The 20,171-nt window shown below is 39.5% G+C and overlaps 1 protein-coding gene across 2 annotated transcripts in view; it reads left to right on the top strand.

Moving 5' to 3' along the window:
- The window catches only part of LOC128882716 (vacuolar protein sorting-associated protein 45), a 63,819-nt gene extending 44,188 nt beyond the window's left edge, over positions 1 to 19,631 (top strand). The window contains exons 1-8 of one of the 2 annotated variants that reach the window (XM_054134445.1): positions 3,277 to 3,706; positions 4,002 to 4,200; positions 7,871 to 8,020; positions 17,878 to 18,257; positions 18,337 to 18,609; positions 18,682 to 18,846; positions 18,924 to 19,153; positions 19,260 to 19,631. In XM_054134445.1, the coding sequence (XP_053990420.1) occupies positions 4,044 to 4,200; positions 7,871 to 8,020; positions 17,878 to 18,257; positions 18,337 to 18,609; positions 18,682 to 18,846; positions 18,924 to 19,153; positions 19,260 to 19,458 (1,554 nt within the window). In that variant the 5' untranslated portion in view covers positions 3,277 to 3,706; positions 4,002 to 4,043 and the 3' untranslated portion in view covers positions 19,459 to 19,631. Of the gene's footprint in view, positions 1 to 3,276; positions 3,707 to 4,001; positions 4,201 to 7,870; positions 8,021 to 17,877; positions 18,258 to 18,336; positions 18,610 to 18,681; positions 18,847 to 18,923; positions 19,154 to 19,259 lie in introns of those variants that run through there. The other variant, XM_054134443.1, reaches the window with a different exon arrangement.
- Positions 19,632 to 20,171: the final 540 nt, after the last annotated feature.

Here is a 20,171-nt window from a genome sequence, read left to right as displayed (position 1 = left end):
AAGTAAATATGTTGCGAATTACGTCGTGTTTGATCTCATTTTAATCAGAAAAATTCAGGAATATGGTGGTAAAAGTTTTATAAAAAAGATTCACTGTTGTATTAAGTTGTTGCATTAAGTTCTCCGTCTTCTTCTTTATTCGCTGTTCTTCTCTACGTTCGAAGCTTGTCGGCAAACATAGAGAATATATGATCATGTTACATTGCTCAGCGTCCGAAATCCTAGAAGGGGTATACCCCCCATTGGTGGAGATGGTTTCTGTGCGTTTATGGTAAACAAATTTGTACATTTATGGAGACTTTAATTACAGAAAACATTTTACCAATAATTTTATTTTTTTTCTCATTACAGAACACGTAGCTCGCTATGCTAGGAGCGGAAGAAGTAAGCGGGCCGAGCTCATGCGGTGGTCTATGTTAAAGGCCCTTCGTACGCAGAGCTCGGCCTTAAGGTGAGATCCCATGAAGGTAAGTTCGGGCGGCGAGCACGAGCAACGTCCACTTGAAACTGTCAACTCGTCGCGCAGGAGGGTCTGATGGACCCAGGCGAGCTGGCACAACGAGCGGCGAACACCTAAACGAGCACGGAATCCCGAAAAAGACCAGGCACCAGCATCGCAACGAGCGGTCGACAAGGGGACGTGTCATAAAGAATTGAAAATACCAACCTCGACAATTTTCATCGGATTCCTGATGCTTCTACGATCAAAATGATATCTCACATCGCGTAAATCGGACTATTTTTAACGAAATTATATGCAAAATCTTATTGCATAATTGAAAAGTTATTTTGTTAAAAATAGTTCGATTTATGTGACGTGAGATATCATTTTAATCAGGAGAACGCCAAGAATCCAACGGCATCGCGTTCACGTTGATACGATGAAGAATAAAGAATTCGATTTTATCAAAAACTGATGAGTCGATCGCCCGTTTGACCCTAGACCCTTGAGCGAACCCAGGTAGGCGCCTACGGTCTCGGTGAAAACAAGTATTGAGGGTCTCGCTTCGACCCACTTGAAAGGGTCGATTTTTTTTCATGGAATAGTCCCCGTGCTCGCGAGTCGAGACCATGGGCCGAGACCTAAACGCTCATAAAAATCAACCCTTTCAAGTGGTTCCAAACCGTTTGTCGTCGCATTTAGCGACCTTTTGGACGGTAGTAGGAACGTGTTTTCGAACAAAATCCGGCGAGCACGGATAATTTATTGCCCGAACACGACCATTACGTTCATGGGACCTCACCTTTACAGGCTCAAGCGAGCACGTTACAAGAGTTCCTCCGAACATCTTTCGGCGGACGGGGCCGCGACAACCAATTCCGAGGCCGCGGCGGACAGCGCGGACGTGGTAGAGGCGCTGAAAATTTAATATTATTGAAATTTATTATTATTTGTTTCCTTATATTTTATTATATATTTTATTTTATATTATATATTTTTTATATATTATCATTAAAAATATAAAAAAAAAGTGTTTTCATTTTTGTATTTTATTTTCTGCAAGTATTTTATATTATATTATTTTAGTTATATTTTGATATTTTATTATATATTTACTAATATTTTATTATACCGGGTGATTCACGAAAAACAAAACACCTAATTTTCTCAGTTCGGCTTAAAAATAGAAGAAAATATTAGAGGAAAAAGTTGTACTGTTTAAGGGGGCAAATATGAAGATATAACAAAAATTTCAGAATTTTGTAATTTTCAAGGTTTTTTGAAGGTCGGTAATTTTTGGATTACATCCTGTATTTTCAACATCATAAGATTGTAGCTGACGTCAAGACGAGTACAACGATGTGTTACACTATGACCTTCAAATGACCTAACATTTTCTTCTATCTTTAAGTCGAACTGAGATACTTAGGTGTTCTGTTTCTCGTGACTCACCCGGTATATTTTACATTCTGTAATTCTATAATTTTTTACTGGGTGTCTCACTTCTTTTTACAAAGATAATTTGTATAGTGAATGACTTCAAATAATGGAAAATGGGAGATCAGTTTGAATCCTTTAAGGTGTCAAAAGTACGCGGAACGCATTGCAGGAAGTCTCATTGCAAGAAATTTATTAAAGAAAAAATGTAATCACTTTATCAGTAACATTTAAATGCAATAAGACTTTCTGCCACGCGTTCTGCGTACTTCTGAACTTTATTCTAATACAATAAATTATGCGTTACAAATAGTTGATTTCTTTTTTTCATTTCTCACTTCATCTTTAACATTTAAATTTCTTGCAGTGAGACATCTTGCCATGCGTTCTGTATACTTTTAGAAATTTAAAGAACTGAAGCTGGTCTCTTTCCTATATCTGGCTTCAGACACATTATGTATATTGTAGACTCTACGCTTACTATAATAAAAGACAAATGTATTTTTATTTTAAGCTCTACATTAATTTGCAAGTAAAATAAGGTTTGTATGTGTTATTTACAAATAAAATTAATGTCATATGAATAACCTACAATTTATGATATTACAATACCAGATTCTGTCCTTTAAGTTTTCAACAGCACGCAGAACGCATGGCAGAAAGTCTTGTTGTAACAAACTTAAATGTTAAAAAAGAAGTATGAAATGGAAAAAGAGGTCCACTATTTCTAACGCACAATTTATTATATTACAATACCAGAATCAGTCCCTTAAGTTTTCAAAAGCACACAGAACACATGGCAGAAAGTCTTGTTGTAACAAATTTAAATGTTAATAAATAAAGTGGGAAAATGTACAAAGAGATCCACTATTGGTAACGCACAATTTATTGTATTATAATTCCAGTTTCAGTCCTTTAAGTTTTCAAAAGTACGCACAATGCATGTCAGAAAGTCGTTGCAAGAAACCAAATGTCACAAATGCAAACTGACAGTTACAGGTTAGAAATGAACGAGCGGCATGAGTGACAGCCATATTACAACTCCGACCGACGAGCCTTGCCGACTGATTCCGAGAGTCGACGAATCGACGAATAATCTTAGCTCTTATTGGCTAAGTGTTGACGAAAAGAATAAGAATCAGAATCAGAAGAAAAATGTAGAATTTCCGACAGATTCATGACATGATATTACGATATCTCAGTTGTACATACACCGATTTTATTGATTTTGGTTTTATTAGAAAGCTTATATGCGATTTACATTAGAAAAATGCCTTTGGACTTAGAAAATACAGCAGGCGTGACGAGATAATAATGACAGCAGTTTCGGGTTAGGTTGGAATCGCAGTTTTACGAGTAAAAAATACGTGGTAGCGCCAGCGCCTGTATACACGGTGGCGTATAATATTTCATGTACTTGGCGTCGAGACGCTACCGCGTCTCTAGATACAATGAGTACATCGTGATGCACCACTCCCCGGCGCAACAATATCCTTGCCGTTGTGGAAAGTGTTGACGTTTTGTGGGTGTATTAGGTGGAAAAAATGGTTCTTTTTGCATAATTTGCTTCATTTCAAGGTCACTTGTAATAGAGAATATTAGCGATTTAGCTAATTTTGGCGCGTTAATTAATTTAATAGAATTCGGTCGAGAGAAGCCACCAGGACACGCACAGGACACACAACAGTGCTATTAAATAGGCCTGTTTTCTACCGCTTACTAGTTCAGACTGACACATTAGCATCAAAACGTATTGACACGTACCGTCAAAACATTCTTCGCGAGAATGTCGGTCGGTGCCAGTACGTCCCGTGACGGAACGTTCAGGTGGGTGTCGGTTAAGTGTGAATAGTTTTATTAATACGCGTGTTTTAATGTTTTGTCGTGTCGGTGACGGTACCTGTCGGTGCAGGAATGTGACGGTCCATGTCGTATAGTCTGAATCGACCTTAAAACGAATTGGTCGAACGTCTTATTGTTAGACAAATTGTTCATTTGCTATACCCTATTATCAAATGTACATGTATTTAATAATTATATATTGCTATGCGGTAATATATGTTTTATATGCTGTTTACGAATACATATAACGAAATTTAATAAAATTTTTTTGTATTTACAGACAAGCATAGTCAGCTTATTATACAGCAAATCAGAAATATTTATGAAAGAGGTTTATCTGTTTGAGAGAATTGACACAAATATTCGGAACGAAGCCTTAAAGCATTTGAAGTGTATAGTTTTCATTAGACCAACGAAGGAGAATATTGAGATTCTTTGCGATGAATTGCGAAGTCCAAAGTATGGTACATATTATATTTGTAAGTAATAATAATGATTTTTTCTATTTTCATAATTGATACTGTCTAATTCAGAATAGCAAAACAACATGGCAAATAAATTCATTAATACAAGTATTATTTGCAGTTATAAAATAATTTTTGGAAAAAAAATATATCCGACTTCGAAAAAATATTAAGATTGCACTAAAAAGTATGAAATAATTACTATTTCATTTATATTAAATGATATTCGATAATATATTAAATTTCTATTTCCTTTATATTAAATTATGTTAAATAACCTTTTCGTAGTCGGCACAAAATTAAAAATTTTTAATTCCTGCTTGAGTTAGTTTTTGGTGAAGGCGGCAATGTTGAATGGTGTTAATGTATACATGTATACTGTCTACGTGAAAGTCCAGGTCGGTCCCCTGAGGTTGTTGATGGCAATAGACTTCCCCAGAAAAAGAGGACCCAAAAGCAAAACTCCTTACAATTGCTCAAGACTAGAGTTTTACGTGGTTTTCGAGTACTTGCCTCGATGAAATGTAATAATGGAGAGAGCTTATCTTTCCATTCTCTTTCCTGGTCGGCTGTGTGAGGGTTCGTTAGAATAAGAAATCCTACCAGTGGTCACTGGTACTAATAATCAGTTATTAGGCGCCTGTTTGTTGTTTTACAAACCCATCACCTTCGTGTGGGTGCAGGTATGGCCGTATAGCCGAGGTACTGTCCTATGGAACGCTCAGCCAGACAATAAATGTCTACGTGAAAGTACTGTCTGAGTAGATTTGGAATAGTTTTTGGTGAAGGCGTGATGGAGAAAAGTGTTAATGTATATAATGTCTAAAGTAGACTTTGTCCCTCCGACAGAAAATTAAACCAAATTTGGTCATTTTTAATGTAAGTAATTTTTAATTTTGCGCCGACTACGAAAAGGTTATTTAACATAATTTAATATAAAGAAAATAGAAATTTAATATATTATTGAATATCATTTAATATAAATGAAATAGAAATTATTTCATACTTTTCAGAGCAATTTGAATATTTTTTCGAAGTCGGTTATATTTTGTTTCCAAAAATTATTTGATTTCACTCTTTTTAGTGGCAATCTATAACCAATAAGTTTTATGCAATAAGAATAGTTATGAGCAATATACAGGATGACCCAAAAACGTTGGAGGTCCTTGAAAACGGTGGTTCCGTGGCGGTTGGGGGGGGGGGGGGGGGGGGGGTGATTTGAAACAATTTTTCCTTAGCGAAAATGGTGTTCGAGGCTCCGTTAAGGAGATATTCCAGAAACAGAAACTCGCGCTCTAATTGGTTGGGGGGTTCTGTCAATATCTCCTTAACAAAGCCTCGAACTATATTTTCGGTAAGAAAAAATTGTTTCAAATCACCCCCCCAGAAGCACTCTATTCAAGCACATCCAATATTTTTGAGACACCTTGTGTAGTTGCAAATGGGATTATCAGGAATACATGTGCAACTAAATGTGAAAGAATTGATTGCGTTTGGTAAATTCCTTGTCGAGCTACACCAGAACATAGCAATTTTGCACCAACAATGGTTTTAAATAATGAAAGTGTCCATACATTCTTGCAAATGGGAACATTACGAATTCATCTGTTATGAAATGCGGAAGGCTCCATCGCAATTGGTTAATTCCTTGCCGGGTTACATCAAACAATAGGAGTTTTTCAGTAACAATTGTAATAAACATTAAAAAATTCATAAATTTTTCCAAATGAGAACATTATTAAATCATCTGACATTATATGTGGAAGGTTCCATCGCACTCGGTAATTTCCACGCTGAGTTACATCAAAGAATAGGAACTTTGCAATAACAATAGTAATAATAATAAAAAACTGATTATAATTAAGAAACAATTTTTCTTTCGAAATCGGTTAAAAAATTCAGAAACGTTGGTTGCAAATGAAATCATCGCAAAAAACTGTCCGGTAACAAAATGTAAGGGGTTCATCGATTTCATCGATGTCAGGTCGAACATACGTGAAATAGTACTTTTTTGAGATAAAAGTGATTTAAAGGAGTAAAAAATAAACCAAGCTCAAATGTTTTTTTATGGGACCAAGTGCCAGTGATACTCTATCAGATACAAGAAGTTTCAATCCTATTGATCCATCGGTCTCGGAGTAAGAAGTAGTACAAAATTTTTCTGTTTTTTGCACACAAAAAAATCGGTAAAAAATGAGAAATCCAAAATGTCTTGAGAATGGGACCACCCCGAAGACATGCTCTACAAGATGCAACAGGTTTCATCTCGATGGGTCAAGCCATCTCGGCGTAATCGAGTAACATACATTTAAAAAAAAAAAAGAAAATATACATGTCGAATAGAGTAACCTCTTCCTTTTCGAAGTTTCCTGCAACGCTCTCCGACATTTCGGTATTATTATTATAACCTCTGTTTGTACAATTTCTCTATCTATATCCATGTTTAAAGTTTCCATTTCTTACAAAACTATACTGTGCAATGGAGCTCGCTCTTTTCGCAACTTCGAACACTCGCGGATAGTGATGTATTTTTCGGATATAGTAATGGTTTCCTGCATGATTTTCTGAGATTTCTAACGATTTCTGCTCACGTTGCGTTTTTAATAGTCTACGCTGGTGGTGCTCATCGAGGTGCGCCCCCCCCCCCCCCCCCCCGGGGGGGGGATGTGCGAATCGGTGTTTGTTAATAACATTTTTAAAAATCACCAATAAAGGCGCCCTGTTTTCCTAATTGGCTAAGATAAATGTTAAGGGAATTCAGTCGCAAGGTCACCGCCACCAAATCACCATTAATTAAGGACCATAGTTCAGTTCGGAATTTCAGTCGTTGTAAACAGTTTCCAATATTCTAAGAATCTCTGAATTGGCAGGTAGCAATAATGGGTTTATGTAAACATTGAGCATCTATTGCCTTCTATAAACGCTTTCGCGACGAGTACCTAGGTCCCTTTTTCGGATTATCACTCATTTGTTTGAATATTTTTAGAAAGTTTCAGTGCAGCGAAGCTATTTTATAAGATTACTACCTGCCACGACCAAGAAACGCGGAATTCCGTAGAATTTAGGGCCAAGATCCAGATGCGTTTATGGAGGGTGCTCGATACCCAGTGGGTTAAAATAGTGGAACATACATACATAAAAGGAACCTGTTCGAATTGAGTAACTACCTCCTTCTTCGAAGTTGGTTAAAAAGTAGATTTGACTCGGCCATATCAAAAAATGCTTCGGATCCAAAGGGTTAAATAAATAATATTCCTTGCATTCGCTATATTTATTCGGGCCCTCGCTTCTTTAGAGTTCCGAGCTGGTCGCTTTCGAACCGAGCAGCACGCTTTTTCCGAACCGCTCACTGCACCGAGTCTTTCGACAGCCCTAAAGCAGGGTTACTCTCGTTCTCCTGCATTCATTTATTATGAAAAAGTATTTTTTGAAACCTTTTGCTTTGGCACGTTTCAATCAAGTACTCGTGCAACTTTATACAGTTTTCTCCGAAATTTGTTTAAAAATAATTATTTCAACAATCTTTACTAGTTCATTGAGTTTTTGTTATATTGAACAAAATAAGTGTATTATTTCTAAAATACCTACAGAACAGTTCACTAATTAACAGCATCAAACTGTAAAGTGCTGATAATGTTAATATGTTAATAAACTATTTAATTAAGTATTATAATATTTTACCCAGATTTCAGTAATATTATCGCAAAAGCAGATATTAAACTATTAGCTGAAAACGATGAACAAGAAGTAGTGAAAGAAGTTCATGAATATTATGCAGACTATTTAGCTGTTAGCCCGCATTTATTTTCACTTGGAATCAAATCGTGCTCCGAAGGTAATATAGTTTTATATTTATTAGTTTAATTAAGAATTTAGTAAGACAGTCATAATTAACTTAAATCATATACAGGGTGAGGCATTTAAAACAGGCCATCTGAATAATTCGTTTACTTTTAGCGATATTAAAAAAAGTATGCAACAAAAATTGTTTGATTTTGGGGGCACGTAACGTGGTACCAATAGCTTTTTTTATCGGTGGATGTTTAGATGTTTCCACTAGGAAGTGGACAACAAAGACATTGGGCGATAAATGCCTGGGCCGGTATTCTTAATAATAACGTAATTAGTACTTATTTTATTGCTTTATCTATTGAATGTGTTACGTTCCCGTTTCTAAATCTCCTTATTTGGAGTCGGATGTGCGCATCCGGTATTAGTCACGTAGGCATAGAATTGTCGAAACCAACGCGAAGCTAGGGCGTAGTCCCTCGGAACTGTGTGACGTTCTGTACACGTCTGTATGTGCTCTTATGAATTTTGCTACACGAGGAAACTGAGCGAAATCGGGTTCAAGTCCCCTTCGAGCAAAATCTTAACCGTTCAGTACGTAGTCTACTATTAGGTATTATTTTATCGTTGTAGTTGTCCCCCGTCTGCTCACCTTCGTAAAAACCGAGAAGTATTAGATTCTCGCTTCGCGGAATCGAAACTATACAGTTAAACTCAATTCTTAATTGTAACAACTTAGATTCTAATTAATACACCGCGACAATTATTCTCATAACAATTACAAGTCTCGGTGCATATCAGAATATACGAATAATCAGTCCAAAACCCACTAAGGTGTACGTTTACCGCTCGAGGTACGTTAAAATTGTTACGAGGCCTAATACTAACATTTCTTGCGGCTCCCCACGTTACCCATACGTAGGTTCGTCTCGATTCTCTACCTTCCTGAAGCTCCCTACGTTAGCCATACGTAGGTTTGTCTTCGATAACCAACCTCTTGGAGATCCCTACGTTAGCCATACGTAGGTTCGTCTCCGCGTCTACTTCCTTAAAGCACCCGGTGTTACCAACAACACTGGTCAAGCCACTAGTTTCGCCTAGTTTCGCATTTTAAGCCGGGGGGGGGGGGGGGGCCCGGTGCACTCCTCGGTGTTCTCTCGGGCTCGTGGCACTTTGGCCGTGTCCACAGTCACACCTGGCCCAAGCGAAGAGCTTTAGGCCAGGCGGGAACTCATTACCTCAACTTCCTGTTTCAACCCCGCGTTTCGGGTGATCCTCGCTTTCTCTTGAACCCGGGCCTATCCTTTCGAGGATGCGCGCTACTCTGCTGGGCATGGTCCATCATTGGGCGGGGCCATTCTACCTATTTGTCGGGAATGCTGAAGCGGGGTTGGACGTCGGGCAATCCACATCCCTCAGGACCTGCAATACCAGCCTGCATGTTCGCCCCTTTACACCATATATCAAAGTTGAGAGTCCTATCCACCCCCTACCATGCTACACCTGAGGTCGTTGTTCGATCCTCGTTCTCAGTTGGAGTGTTCCGTATCTCCGACTGGATTGGTTCCCTCTTTAGTGTTGCCACCCCCCCTCCCCCTTCCTTTTTAGTCCCTAGCACACCCCCCGTCCCTCTTGCTCCTACCCACCTCCTTTGGAGGTTCTGGCTACCTAGACGCGGTTTGCCAAAATCCGCCCCCCCCCCTTCTCTAAATATCCCTTTCGGGCCCTGATCCGAATTAAAGCTCGCCACCGTTCATCCATGTCGGGGTTACCGACTTATACATGATTCTATTTATCCCCTTTTTGTTGTACCTAATCCTACTTCTAAATTCCTTTTTTGTTTTAAGTGCTGTAGGGAGGAGTGTTCGGGTGAGGGGTCCCCACAGCGTGTCTGATGGTCAGACGCGACTTCCGTGGATGGGCCCCAGCCGTCAGGCTTGCCAACCCGTCCTCGCTGCCACTCTTTCCCACTTGGCGAGCCTACCCTACTGGTGTTAGGCTGGGTTATTTCGTGTTCCCCATGACTCTCAACCCCGAAAACATGGCGAATTTCTTACTTTGCTCGCGGTCACCACCCGCTTCACGGGGAACAAATTGGGTTCCCCCCTTCTCCACGCTGGAAGGTTGTTTCCACTGTTTGGAAGGGTCACCACCTCTTCCACAGGGTCCGTAGATCCATCTGTGTGGTTCCGTGACTCCTTTTCCTACAATGGTGTAGTTTGGTCGGACAGTCACCACCCGTCCAAGGCTGAACTCCTCCCATTCTGTGGGGAGGTGCGCGAACCCTTTTCTAAGAGATGGTTATTGTGTTCGGTTACGGTGGATGCTCTGAGGCGCAGTCGGCGCATCCCTGTGCCTTGCGGGCTTCCTGTTACTAGTTTTCTTCGTTTGCTGTAGTGAGGAGTCTGATCGGGACACGAGCGGGGGGATTCAGACGTCGTCAGCCGTAGGTGAGTAAAGTAGTGGATATTCCCGTTCTCAGCTCTTGATATGGTACCATGGCCTGTCCCATACTCTACTCTTTCCCTTGCTATGTCCTTCTGTTCTACACCCAGCGGAGTAGGAGATCTGTGCAGTGTCGTTCCTATACGGTTTTTCTGCGAGATGCCCCTCAGTCCGTCTGGCGCCTGCCTTGCTGATACCTTGTTCTGTGGCCAGGTACACCACCCCTTCCATGGAGTCGGTGGATCCATCTATGTGGTTCCGTGACTCCTTTTCCTACGATGGTGGAATTCTTCTTAACTGTGGCCACGCCAGTATTACTGCCAGCGTGCCATATTTGTTGCTGTGGCCATGCCGATGTTTCCATCGACGTGCCATGATCTTTACTGCGGCCACATCAATGTTTCCATCGACGTGCCGTGCTCTTTACTGTGGCCACGCCGATATTTCTATCGACGTGCCATAATCCTTACTGTGGCCACGTCAGCATTGCTGCCAACGTGCCATATCACTTCCTTAGGTGTTTTGTCCGCGGGGGCCTATCTCCGACTCCCCGGCTACGGGTATTTCGTCCTAGACGGTCTTTCCCGCCGGGAAGCTTCCCCTATCCGCAACCTGGGGACGCGCCACGTAGGGGTTCACCTCCCCTCCCATTTGGACAGCCAAACAGGTGCGCGGGGCCAAGCAACTAACAAAAAAAAAAAAAAAAAAAAAAACATAATCCAATATAAAGCTCCGGCTACGCAGCCGCCCCCTCTGACTCGTAACAAATATATGACAATTAGGGGTGCGCGAGATCCTGGTCGGGACGGGAATTTTTCTCGGGATCAGGATGGAATCCCGAAAATTTCAGAATCCCGAATACATCTAGGATTCCCGCGAATTTCTGCGGTTCCGAAACCAGTTGGGATTCCCGGGAATTTCGAAATCACGTAAATGTTCGAGATTCCTGAAACGTCTGCGATTCCTTATATTTTATGTCTCTCCATACTTCCAACAATTACTAGAATCTGGAAGCCATTGTGTTCTCGAAAATTATTAATCAGGAACGTTTATGTTAGTAATATTGTAGAAAGTTATTGCAATTTTCGATATTTCTAACAATGCAGAATTTTAATATCGGTAGATATTTCTGAATGGATAGTCAATAACACAATTTTGTTCCGCGGCATCTCAATTAAGTATGTCTTATCTTATTCCAAACATCGGGATCTCGTGAGTTGTTCAACGAAAGGAAATTACTATGAGTAGGTATACAGGGTGCAAGACTAACAACGCCCAGAAGGAAACACCTAGAACAATTTTTCTTAGAACTAGACACGATACCGTCTTTGAAACCAGCCAAAATAGCACCCTTCCTAGAAGAGACCAACCCATGGAAAATGGACGACGCCCATTAACCAAACATAAGACACATATTCCAGGATGACGAACATAGTACACGCAGAAAAAAAAAGGACCCGTACACCGCATCGGCACAAAGAGAAGCCACGGAGGACACCCCAAGTGGTTGAACTGAAGTGGTAACTCGTCGAGGAAGGGGTCCACTGGCGGGGGGCGTGGACGAGGCCCCCTACCCTACCTCCTACAAGCATGAATACTCTCACTAGCCAAGTGTAAATGGCACTCCCCAGCAATGGGTGTAAAAAAGAAAAATAGTAACCATCGCTAGAAAAGGGTCTGCGCGCCTCCCTTATAGAGGGAAGTTCCCAGACCTAGGACTGGTGGTGACCGTATCAAACAGCCACACCATCTCACGGGAAGGTATAACGGCTACATGAAAATGGACCCAACAACCTTGTGGATCGGGTGTTGATCTTTACCAATAAAAAAAAAACATAATAACCTTTCGATACTGAAAAGAGGGGATCTCAAGTGAACCCTGTAGCGGGTAGTCACCGCGTCATCCGGGTCGTTAGGGATTGAGAGCTACCGGGACACAACCCAAACTATCAAAACCCAAATAGGATAGGCCCGTTATAGTGTTAAACAAGACCGAGGGAGGTGGACGGGTGGTCACAAGCAAGCCTTGGCCCCAAGACATTGCGGGGAACTACCGGGACCACCCCACGACCCTTAGAGTAGGACTCGGAGGCATCAAGACGTAAGGTACAAGCCGGTAACCCGAACATCGAGCGATGTTAACGGGCCATCGGCGAGATAGGGAACCGAGAGGTATAGGTAAGCCAACTAAGGAGGAGGGAGGGTCTCTGAATTGCTCACGACCTAACTAACACCTCAATACAGAGGCGGGAGAGGTAAGAAGGAAGGGGGGAGTGCTAGGGAACAAAATCATTGAAGGGGGTGGAGGGGTGGTAAACTTGAAGGAATAAGATCCAGCCCGGGTTACGGAACACGTAGACTGAGAACGGTGTCCGACTAGCGGCCCAGGTATAATTTGACAGAAGGTAGATAGAGCTCTCAATCACGCCGACTCGACGTAGAGGGTAAACACGCAGGCTGGCACTGCGGGTCCTGAGGGATGCGGTTTGCCCAACGCTCAACTCCGCTACGGCATTACCGATGCATAGGCAGCATGGCCCCGCCCAAGGATGGACCTCCCCGTAAAGTAGTGACGTCGTCGATAAGGATAGGCCCGGGCCAAAAGAAAGCGAGGACCTAGCGAGAAACGGGAAGAATCTATGGCCGGGTGGCCCGGCCCCCCCCCCCCCCCGGTCATACAACTAGACCGGGGTAGACGAAACGGGCTAATACCCACGCAGCCAAGAGGCCGCACCGACGCCCCCCTCCGACCAACAAAGCAAAAACTATACAAAAACTATGGTCATCGTATTCGTCTTGAAACGCTTTATAAGAATGTGCATATCTTCTCTATGCTTCCACCAATAAAAAAACAACCCTTTTTTTTTCTATTGTTACAAGTAAGCGAATTAATTAGGTGGCCTGCTTTAAATGCCTCACCCTGTATATATTAAAATTGTAACCGTAACTTACTTGAGTAAACGATTCACCCTTACTAACTATTGTGTTATTATTTTAGGTCAGTTCTCGGAATTACTTGCAGATATCGGGCCTATTCGTGAGGCATCGCTTGCTGTACCCCCACTATCGCTCTAGTATTTTTTATTTTCACAAATAATTACAATTATTAATATTATGTTTAGGTCTATAAACATTTTGTATATGTAGCGTGTATCTGGAAATTGTCAGGGAAGTCGGAGCGGTCGGGCCCACGGCCAAACCCTTGAATTTCGAGGCTTCAAATATTCGAGATCTCAAGGGTCGCCGGGTCATAAAGTATCGTTTCCGTCGGCCTTGACTAGGAGAAAGTTTTTCCTACAATGTTGCGAGGTTTCCTTGATGCACGCACCCTCATCGCACCGAGTCAAAAAAGGGACAGTTGTCCTCCAGCGCTAACGGTGCACGTTCGTCGATCGGAGAAACGCTCCTGAAACGACTACACGTGAATTTTGGAAAATAAGTATTATTAATTAATTTAATTAGCAAGCACAATTTTTTCGCACTTTCATCTTGTTCCCTTCATATATATACATATAATAAGAATAATGCATGATATAATAATTTAAATGTTGTCAAGAGCTTTCCACATGACCCAAGAGGCCTATTCCACTAAACGTTAATAAGGCCGATGATAAAATGTGACTTAGGAAGAAAATTGAATTTCCATTCGTAACAAAAATTTGGAGTTGGTGCGAAAAGAGAAGCATATGGTTGAAAGCATCGTATATACCAGTTCTGGCCACCACGCGGCTCGCCACGTTAAATTGTGCGGCCCGTCGGGTGGTATATGTACAAAAAATATTAAATAAATGAAAATTTGCATGTGTCATTACTACACTGATGGACAAAATTAAAGGGACACTTTTTTAAAACGTCATATCTATGGGAGTTTTCAACCGATTTTGGAGAAACTTCGCGAGGAGCAGTTTTGAAGTGTCCTCTAAATGTGCACAAAGTTGCATTGGCGAGGGTTGACAGGAAGGGGTTAAGTCACCCCCGTAAAGAGGGCCACGTCAAAAAACGCCACTTCTGAAGAGGCCAGGGGTGACGGAAGGGGTTGAAAAAATCAAATACCTTTGGGGCGACCTTCCTCGATGCCCTCAACAAAATGCCCCCCTCAAAATCCCTCTCGGGCAAACCCACCCCTCGCAACACCCCATCCCCTCCAAAATCCACAATTTTTGGACTTCAGTCCCGAATTTGGGCTCAATGCATTCTCTGGAATCTCCTGATCCAGGAAATACCAACGCCAACGCCGTGCGCCCCATAGGCACCCCTTGGAAGGATGGAACAGTTCGCCACTTTTCAACACCTTTCGTAAGGGAACACTTCCACACCTCGAAGGGCGGTGAAATTCACCATGTTTATTCTCGGTACGTTAAGGATCAATGTCATTTAAAGCTCGTTTCGAAAACTGCCCCTGGAGCTGAACAGGGTGGCCCAGAGTTAGGGGTGATTCACCCACAGGTGTAGGGGTTGGAACGATGTTTCGTTGCGTGGAATACATGTGATACGGTCCAAGGCATTGGAGTGACACAGTTTTAATGTCTTTTCCCCGCATGGATAGCATTAAAATATGGAAATGACGTTTTTTTTGGAAAACCCACCCGCGAGTTTAGGCCTGTGTACCAGGTGAATGAGTAACCCCACGTCAACGCCGTTCGTGGAAACGGGCGCGCAAATGCTTTATTAACAGGTCCCCAAAAATTCAGATATTTTGAATCACGCTTTCATTGTCAAATCGGAGTAGATTTGAAAGAGTATTAAGTTGGCCGGACGGAGCCGGCATGCAGAAGTGGAGCGAGGGCCTGCAGCTGTACGTGGTTAAACCAAACCGGACTCCAATTTAACTGTTCTAACAGTTAAGAGATTCCAGGGAATGCATTGAGCCCAAATTCGGGACTGAAGTCCAAAAATTGTGGATTTTGGAGGGGTTGGGGTGTTGCGAGGGGTGGGTTTGCCCGAGAGGGATTTTGAGGGGGGCATTTTGTTGAGGGCATCGAGGAAGGTCGCCTCAAAGGTATTTGATTTTTTCAACCCCTTCCGTCACCCCTGGCCTCTTCAGAAGTGGCGTTTTTTGACGTGGCCCTCTTTACGGGGATGACTTAACCCCTTCCTGTCAACCCTCGCCAATGCAACTTTGCGCACATTTAAAGGACACTTCAAAACTACTCCTCGCGAAGTTTCTCCAAAATCGGTTGAAAACTCCCATAGATATGACGTTTTAAAAAAGTGTCCCTTTAATTTTGTCTGTCAGTGTATATTGCGCAAGTGCGATTTTGAACTCCAGTTCTATATCTGATATCTACGAACGTCAAATGTTACTGAATGAATCGGTTTCAATAAGCAACCATCAGTAACGTTCATTTGTAATTTGAATATAGTTATGTATAATAAATGAATAAAGCAACAATCCACACATTTTTGTTTTTAGTAATAGAGGAGAGTGGAACAATGATGTCAAGTGGTATTTTGTACATGTATTATATTTTTTAACCTATGTTAGTGTTATTTTTTAACTTATGTTTTCCTAAAGTGCGGCCCGCTGTATCGTTACGCGTCATCGAAGTGGCCCGTGAAACTATTTGAGTTGGCCAGGCCTGGTATACACCTTCGAGTGAAAATATAGAAGCAAATAAAGTGTCACGTAATGTCAATATAGTTTCTGAGTGGGAACTTTCTCAAAAAGCTCTTACACAAGTGGAGAAACAATTTGGTTTCTTTACAATAGATTTATTTGCATCTAGATTGAATAAGAAATTAAGGAAAACATGCTCTACAAGATGCAAGAGGTTATTCCGATTGGTCAAGCCATCTCGGCGTAATCGGTAAACAGACATTAAAAAAAAATGTCGAATTGAGTAACCACCTCCTTTTTCGAAATCGGTTAAAAATTGCCTTTATTATATCATATATTATTGTTATTATATGTATATAAGGTCCTTATTCTAATAGAAGGCTTTCAACGATGATAATAATAATAAACTAAATATGTTTCTGTGTAAAAGAATGGTTTGTATTTTATTTTTCTATTTACATTGCACTATTTACATATATACAGGGTGTAAAAAACCACTTTCAGGGGTTATTGTACAGATCTTGATTGGTGGACATTTGGAAAAGAAACCGTCCGCAAAATTCATTATGACCTCGAAATTTAAGGTCCAAGATTTATTCAATTTGAAAAAATTCTACTCGCGGAATAGGTAAATAGCTTCAAAGGAGCCATATACCGGAGAAGAACCGGTGCGTAAAAAAAAAAAAATTTCGATTGTCAGAAAATAAACAATATCGTTTATAAGACGATAAAACACACTATTTTGAATTTACCGTTCAATATTTAATAAACGACAGATTGAGAAAATACGTAACACTGTTTCATTTTCTTCCGCGCTGTGTATTACGTTTGTGTGGTGCGGTCACACTTCGCCATCGCGTGTGCGTATACGAATAGGAGCTAGGGTGGGGTACCCTCGGCGCAGCCATGGCGCCCCGGTCAGTTGCTCCGCGCTATCGAGAATTTGCGAAAACTTTAACAATTTTTTACGCGAAAACGGTTTGTCTCCGGTATGTATTAGGTTGTCCCGAAAGTTTCTTTCGCGAGTTGCACTCAATTATTTTATGTGGTCGTGTTTATATAAATAGACAATCTAATTTCATAGATATTCATGTTCTAACAGTAATGGAGCAAAATGAATCGTGCACAATTCAGTAATGTAACATAAAACATAAAATATTGTGCATGTATTACTTATTAATAAAGCGAAAGAAACTTTTGGGACAACCTAATAGGTCCTTTGAAGCTTTTTACTTACACCTCGAGTAGAATTTTTTAAAATAAAAAAATACTTTGACCTTAAATTTCGTGGTCATAATGGATTTTGCGAACGGATTTTTCTGCAAATGTCCACCGATCCAGATGTGTACAAGAACCTCTGAAAGTAGTGACCATTAATTTTGTTACACACTGTAACACTGTACAATCTTACTTGTAAAATAAATGACAATTTACGTTTATTATTAATTGTTTCTATACTTACACTTTATCTTTTACTTTATTCTTACTGTGCTTTTCTGATCTCTTGCTCTGATTTCTACTTGCTCTTCTGATCTCTTCTTATCTCTCCTTATCTCTTTATCTCTATCGATATCGATTGATATTGATCCCCTATAGTTATGTTCGCGCGGAGCGCGGTAGATTCAAATGCAGAAAATACATTTTCTTTACATGCATATATAAAAGATGTTTATAGACCCAAACATAATATTAATAACTTTAATTATCTATGAAGATAAAAAATACTAGAGCGATAGTGGGGGTACAGCAGGCGATGCCTCACGAATAGGCCCGACATGTGCAAGTAATTTCGAGCACTGTTTTGGGTACATAACCGTTTTAGTTGAAATGTAAAATTGTGTTACAGATTTTTATTATATATAATCAATATTAATAACTTTTCTTCTTATTCTTCTATTAAGGTTTATTATGGAATCCAGTACACTTACATCGAACACATCTAGGCATAATTTCAGTTTTATTATCAATTAAGAAATGTCCTTACATACGTTATCAAAGTAGTTCTGAAATGGCAAAGAGATTGGCAGAAAAAATACGTGAAACATTAAATAAAGAATCAAATTCGTTCGAATTCAGGCAGGAGTCAAACCCAGTTTTACTTATACTCGATAGAAGAGACGATCCCATTACTCCTTTATTAAATCAATGGACTTATCAGGCAATGGTCCATGAATTACTAACTATTAATAATAATCGTGTTAATTTATCACATGTAAAAGGTATTTCAAAGGAATTAAAAGATGTTGTTCTTGACGCGGAACATGATGAATTTTATGCAAATGTAAGTACCGTGCTTAAAATGTCAATCATTATAATATTTTTAAGTATTTTAAGTAAAAGGATACTTGTATTTTGAATAGAACTTATATCACAACTTCGGTGAAATTGGACAAACGATAAAAGAATTGATGGATGAATTTCAAAAAAAGGCTAAAAATCACCAGAAAGTAGAAAGTATTGCTGATATGAAAAATTTTGTAGAAGCTTATCCTTTATTTAAGAAGCTTTCTGGAACTGTATCCAAACATGTAACATTAGTTGGAGAACTTTCCTCGCTTATAGAAAATCATAACTTGTTACAAGTATCAGAATTGGAACAAGAGCTTAGTTGTCAAAATGATCATTCTATGCAGGTATGTACACTTAATCGTACTTCGTTATTATTTATTTGTAATAATGTTGTTTACTTCTAATTCTTATTATAGCTGCAGAGAATAAGAGAACTTATTAATAATTACCAAATTCGAGAAATTGATAGCGTTAGATTGGTAATGTTGTACGCACTTCATTATGAAAAACACACAAACAATGATATTAGCGGTTTATTGAATGTATTAAAAAGTAAAGGGATTTCTGAAAAATATGTGAAGGTATATTAGAACTAATATAATTGTTGTCGAGATTTGTTATTTTATTTTGACATAACTAACTAAAAGTAATGTTGTAGCATGTTCATAACATATTGCAATACAGTGGAATTAACACAAGGCAAAATAATCTATTTGATCGTGAATCGGTAGCGAAGATAACTAAAAAGCTATTCAAAGGCTTAAGTGGAATAGATAACATATATACTCAACACACACCTCTACTGAATGAAACAATTGAAGATTTAATAAAGGGAAAGTTAAGTCCACAAATGTTTCCATATCTTGGAAATACAATAATATCTAAAAGGTAAATTTTGTACATTTTCATGATCATTTTATTTTAAACAATTAGGAACAGACAACGCAATGTACTTATTTATAATGTTTTAGTTACATATCAATTGTTGTTTCAGGCCGCAAGATATAATTATTTTCATGGTTGGAGGAACAACTTATGAAGAAAGCTTAACTGTCTATAATTTAAATAAACAAAATCCTGGAGTAAAAATTATTTTAGGAGGTACTACTATCCACAATTCTCAAAGCTTTTTAGAAGAAATTCAACATGCTACATCGGGTACCTTTTCAAAATATAGAAATAATAATAAGTAAAATTATAATATAATTTATAATATATTGTTAGTATATTATACTTTAAGTTCATATTTTTATCTAAATATTTATATTTACAATTATGAGTAGTTGGCATATTGTAAATTATTTTTTTCAAGAAATAAAGTTTTGGTGGTAATAATTTTAAAGAAAATGGCTACAATAAAAAAAACAAAATGTTATATTAATATCATAGTTAAGGAGATAGACCCGAGTAATGCAGCGAGGTGACATTACTGGCAAAAATGGGCCTAAAGAAGGGTTTGGTAGATTTCGTTTTTCGTCCTTATATGAGAATATTTGAGGCTTGGTGATGGCTCATTCGAAAGAGGAAGGTCCAATACATGCGACTCCGGTCATAATTCAACGAGATTTTGTTAATATGTTATAACATGAGTGTCCAAAGTAGAGCAAAAATATCTCATATATATAAAATATTCTCATATAAGGACGAATAGTGAAAAATTGTAAAAGCATTCCCAAAGACAAGTTCCGCCATTTTGTGGATAATGCAGTGCCAGTTACGTAAGAAATTTAGTTCAGGAAATCGGCACGAGATGGCGTTTTCTGAGGTATTGTTGTGTGGGTCGTGCTCCGTAAGAAACTCTCCCACAAAGAACATGAACAGACCAATAGGAATTCCCGTGATAACCTTTTTTTTGTATTTATTATAATAAATTGGAAGGGTGCTATATCTAATAAGATTTGATTTC

Source organism: Hylaeus volcanicus, unplaced genomic scaffold (genome assembly GCF_026283585.1).
Source record: "Hylaeus volcanicus isolate JK05 unplaced genomic scaffold, UHH_iyHylVolc1.0_haploid 12157, whole genome shotgun sequence".
In the NCBI taxonomy this organism is placed as follows: Eukaryota; Metazoa; Arthropoda; class Insecta; order Hymenoptera; family Colletidae; genus Hylaeus; species Hylaeus volcanicus.
This window is presented reverse-complemented; position numbering and strand designations above follow the sequence as displayed.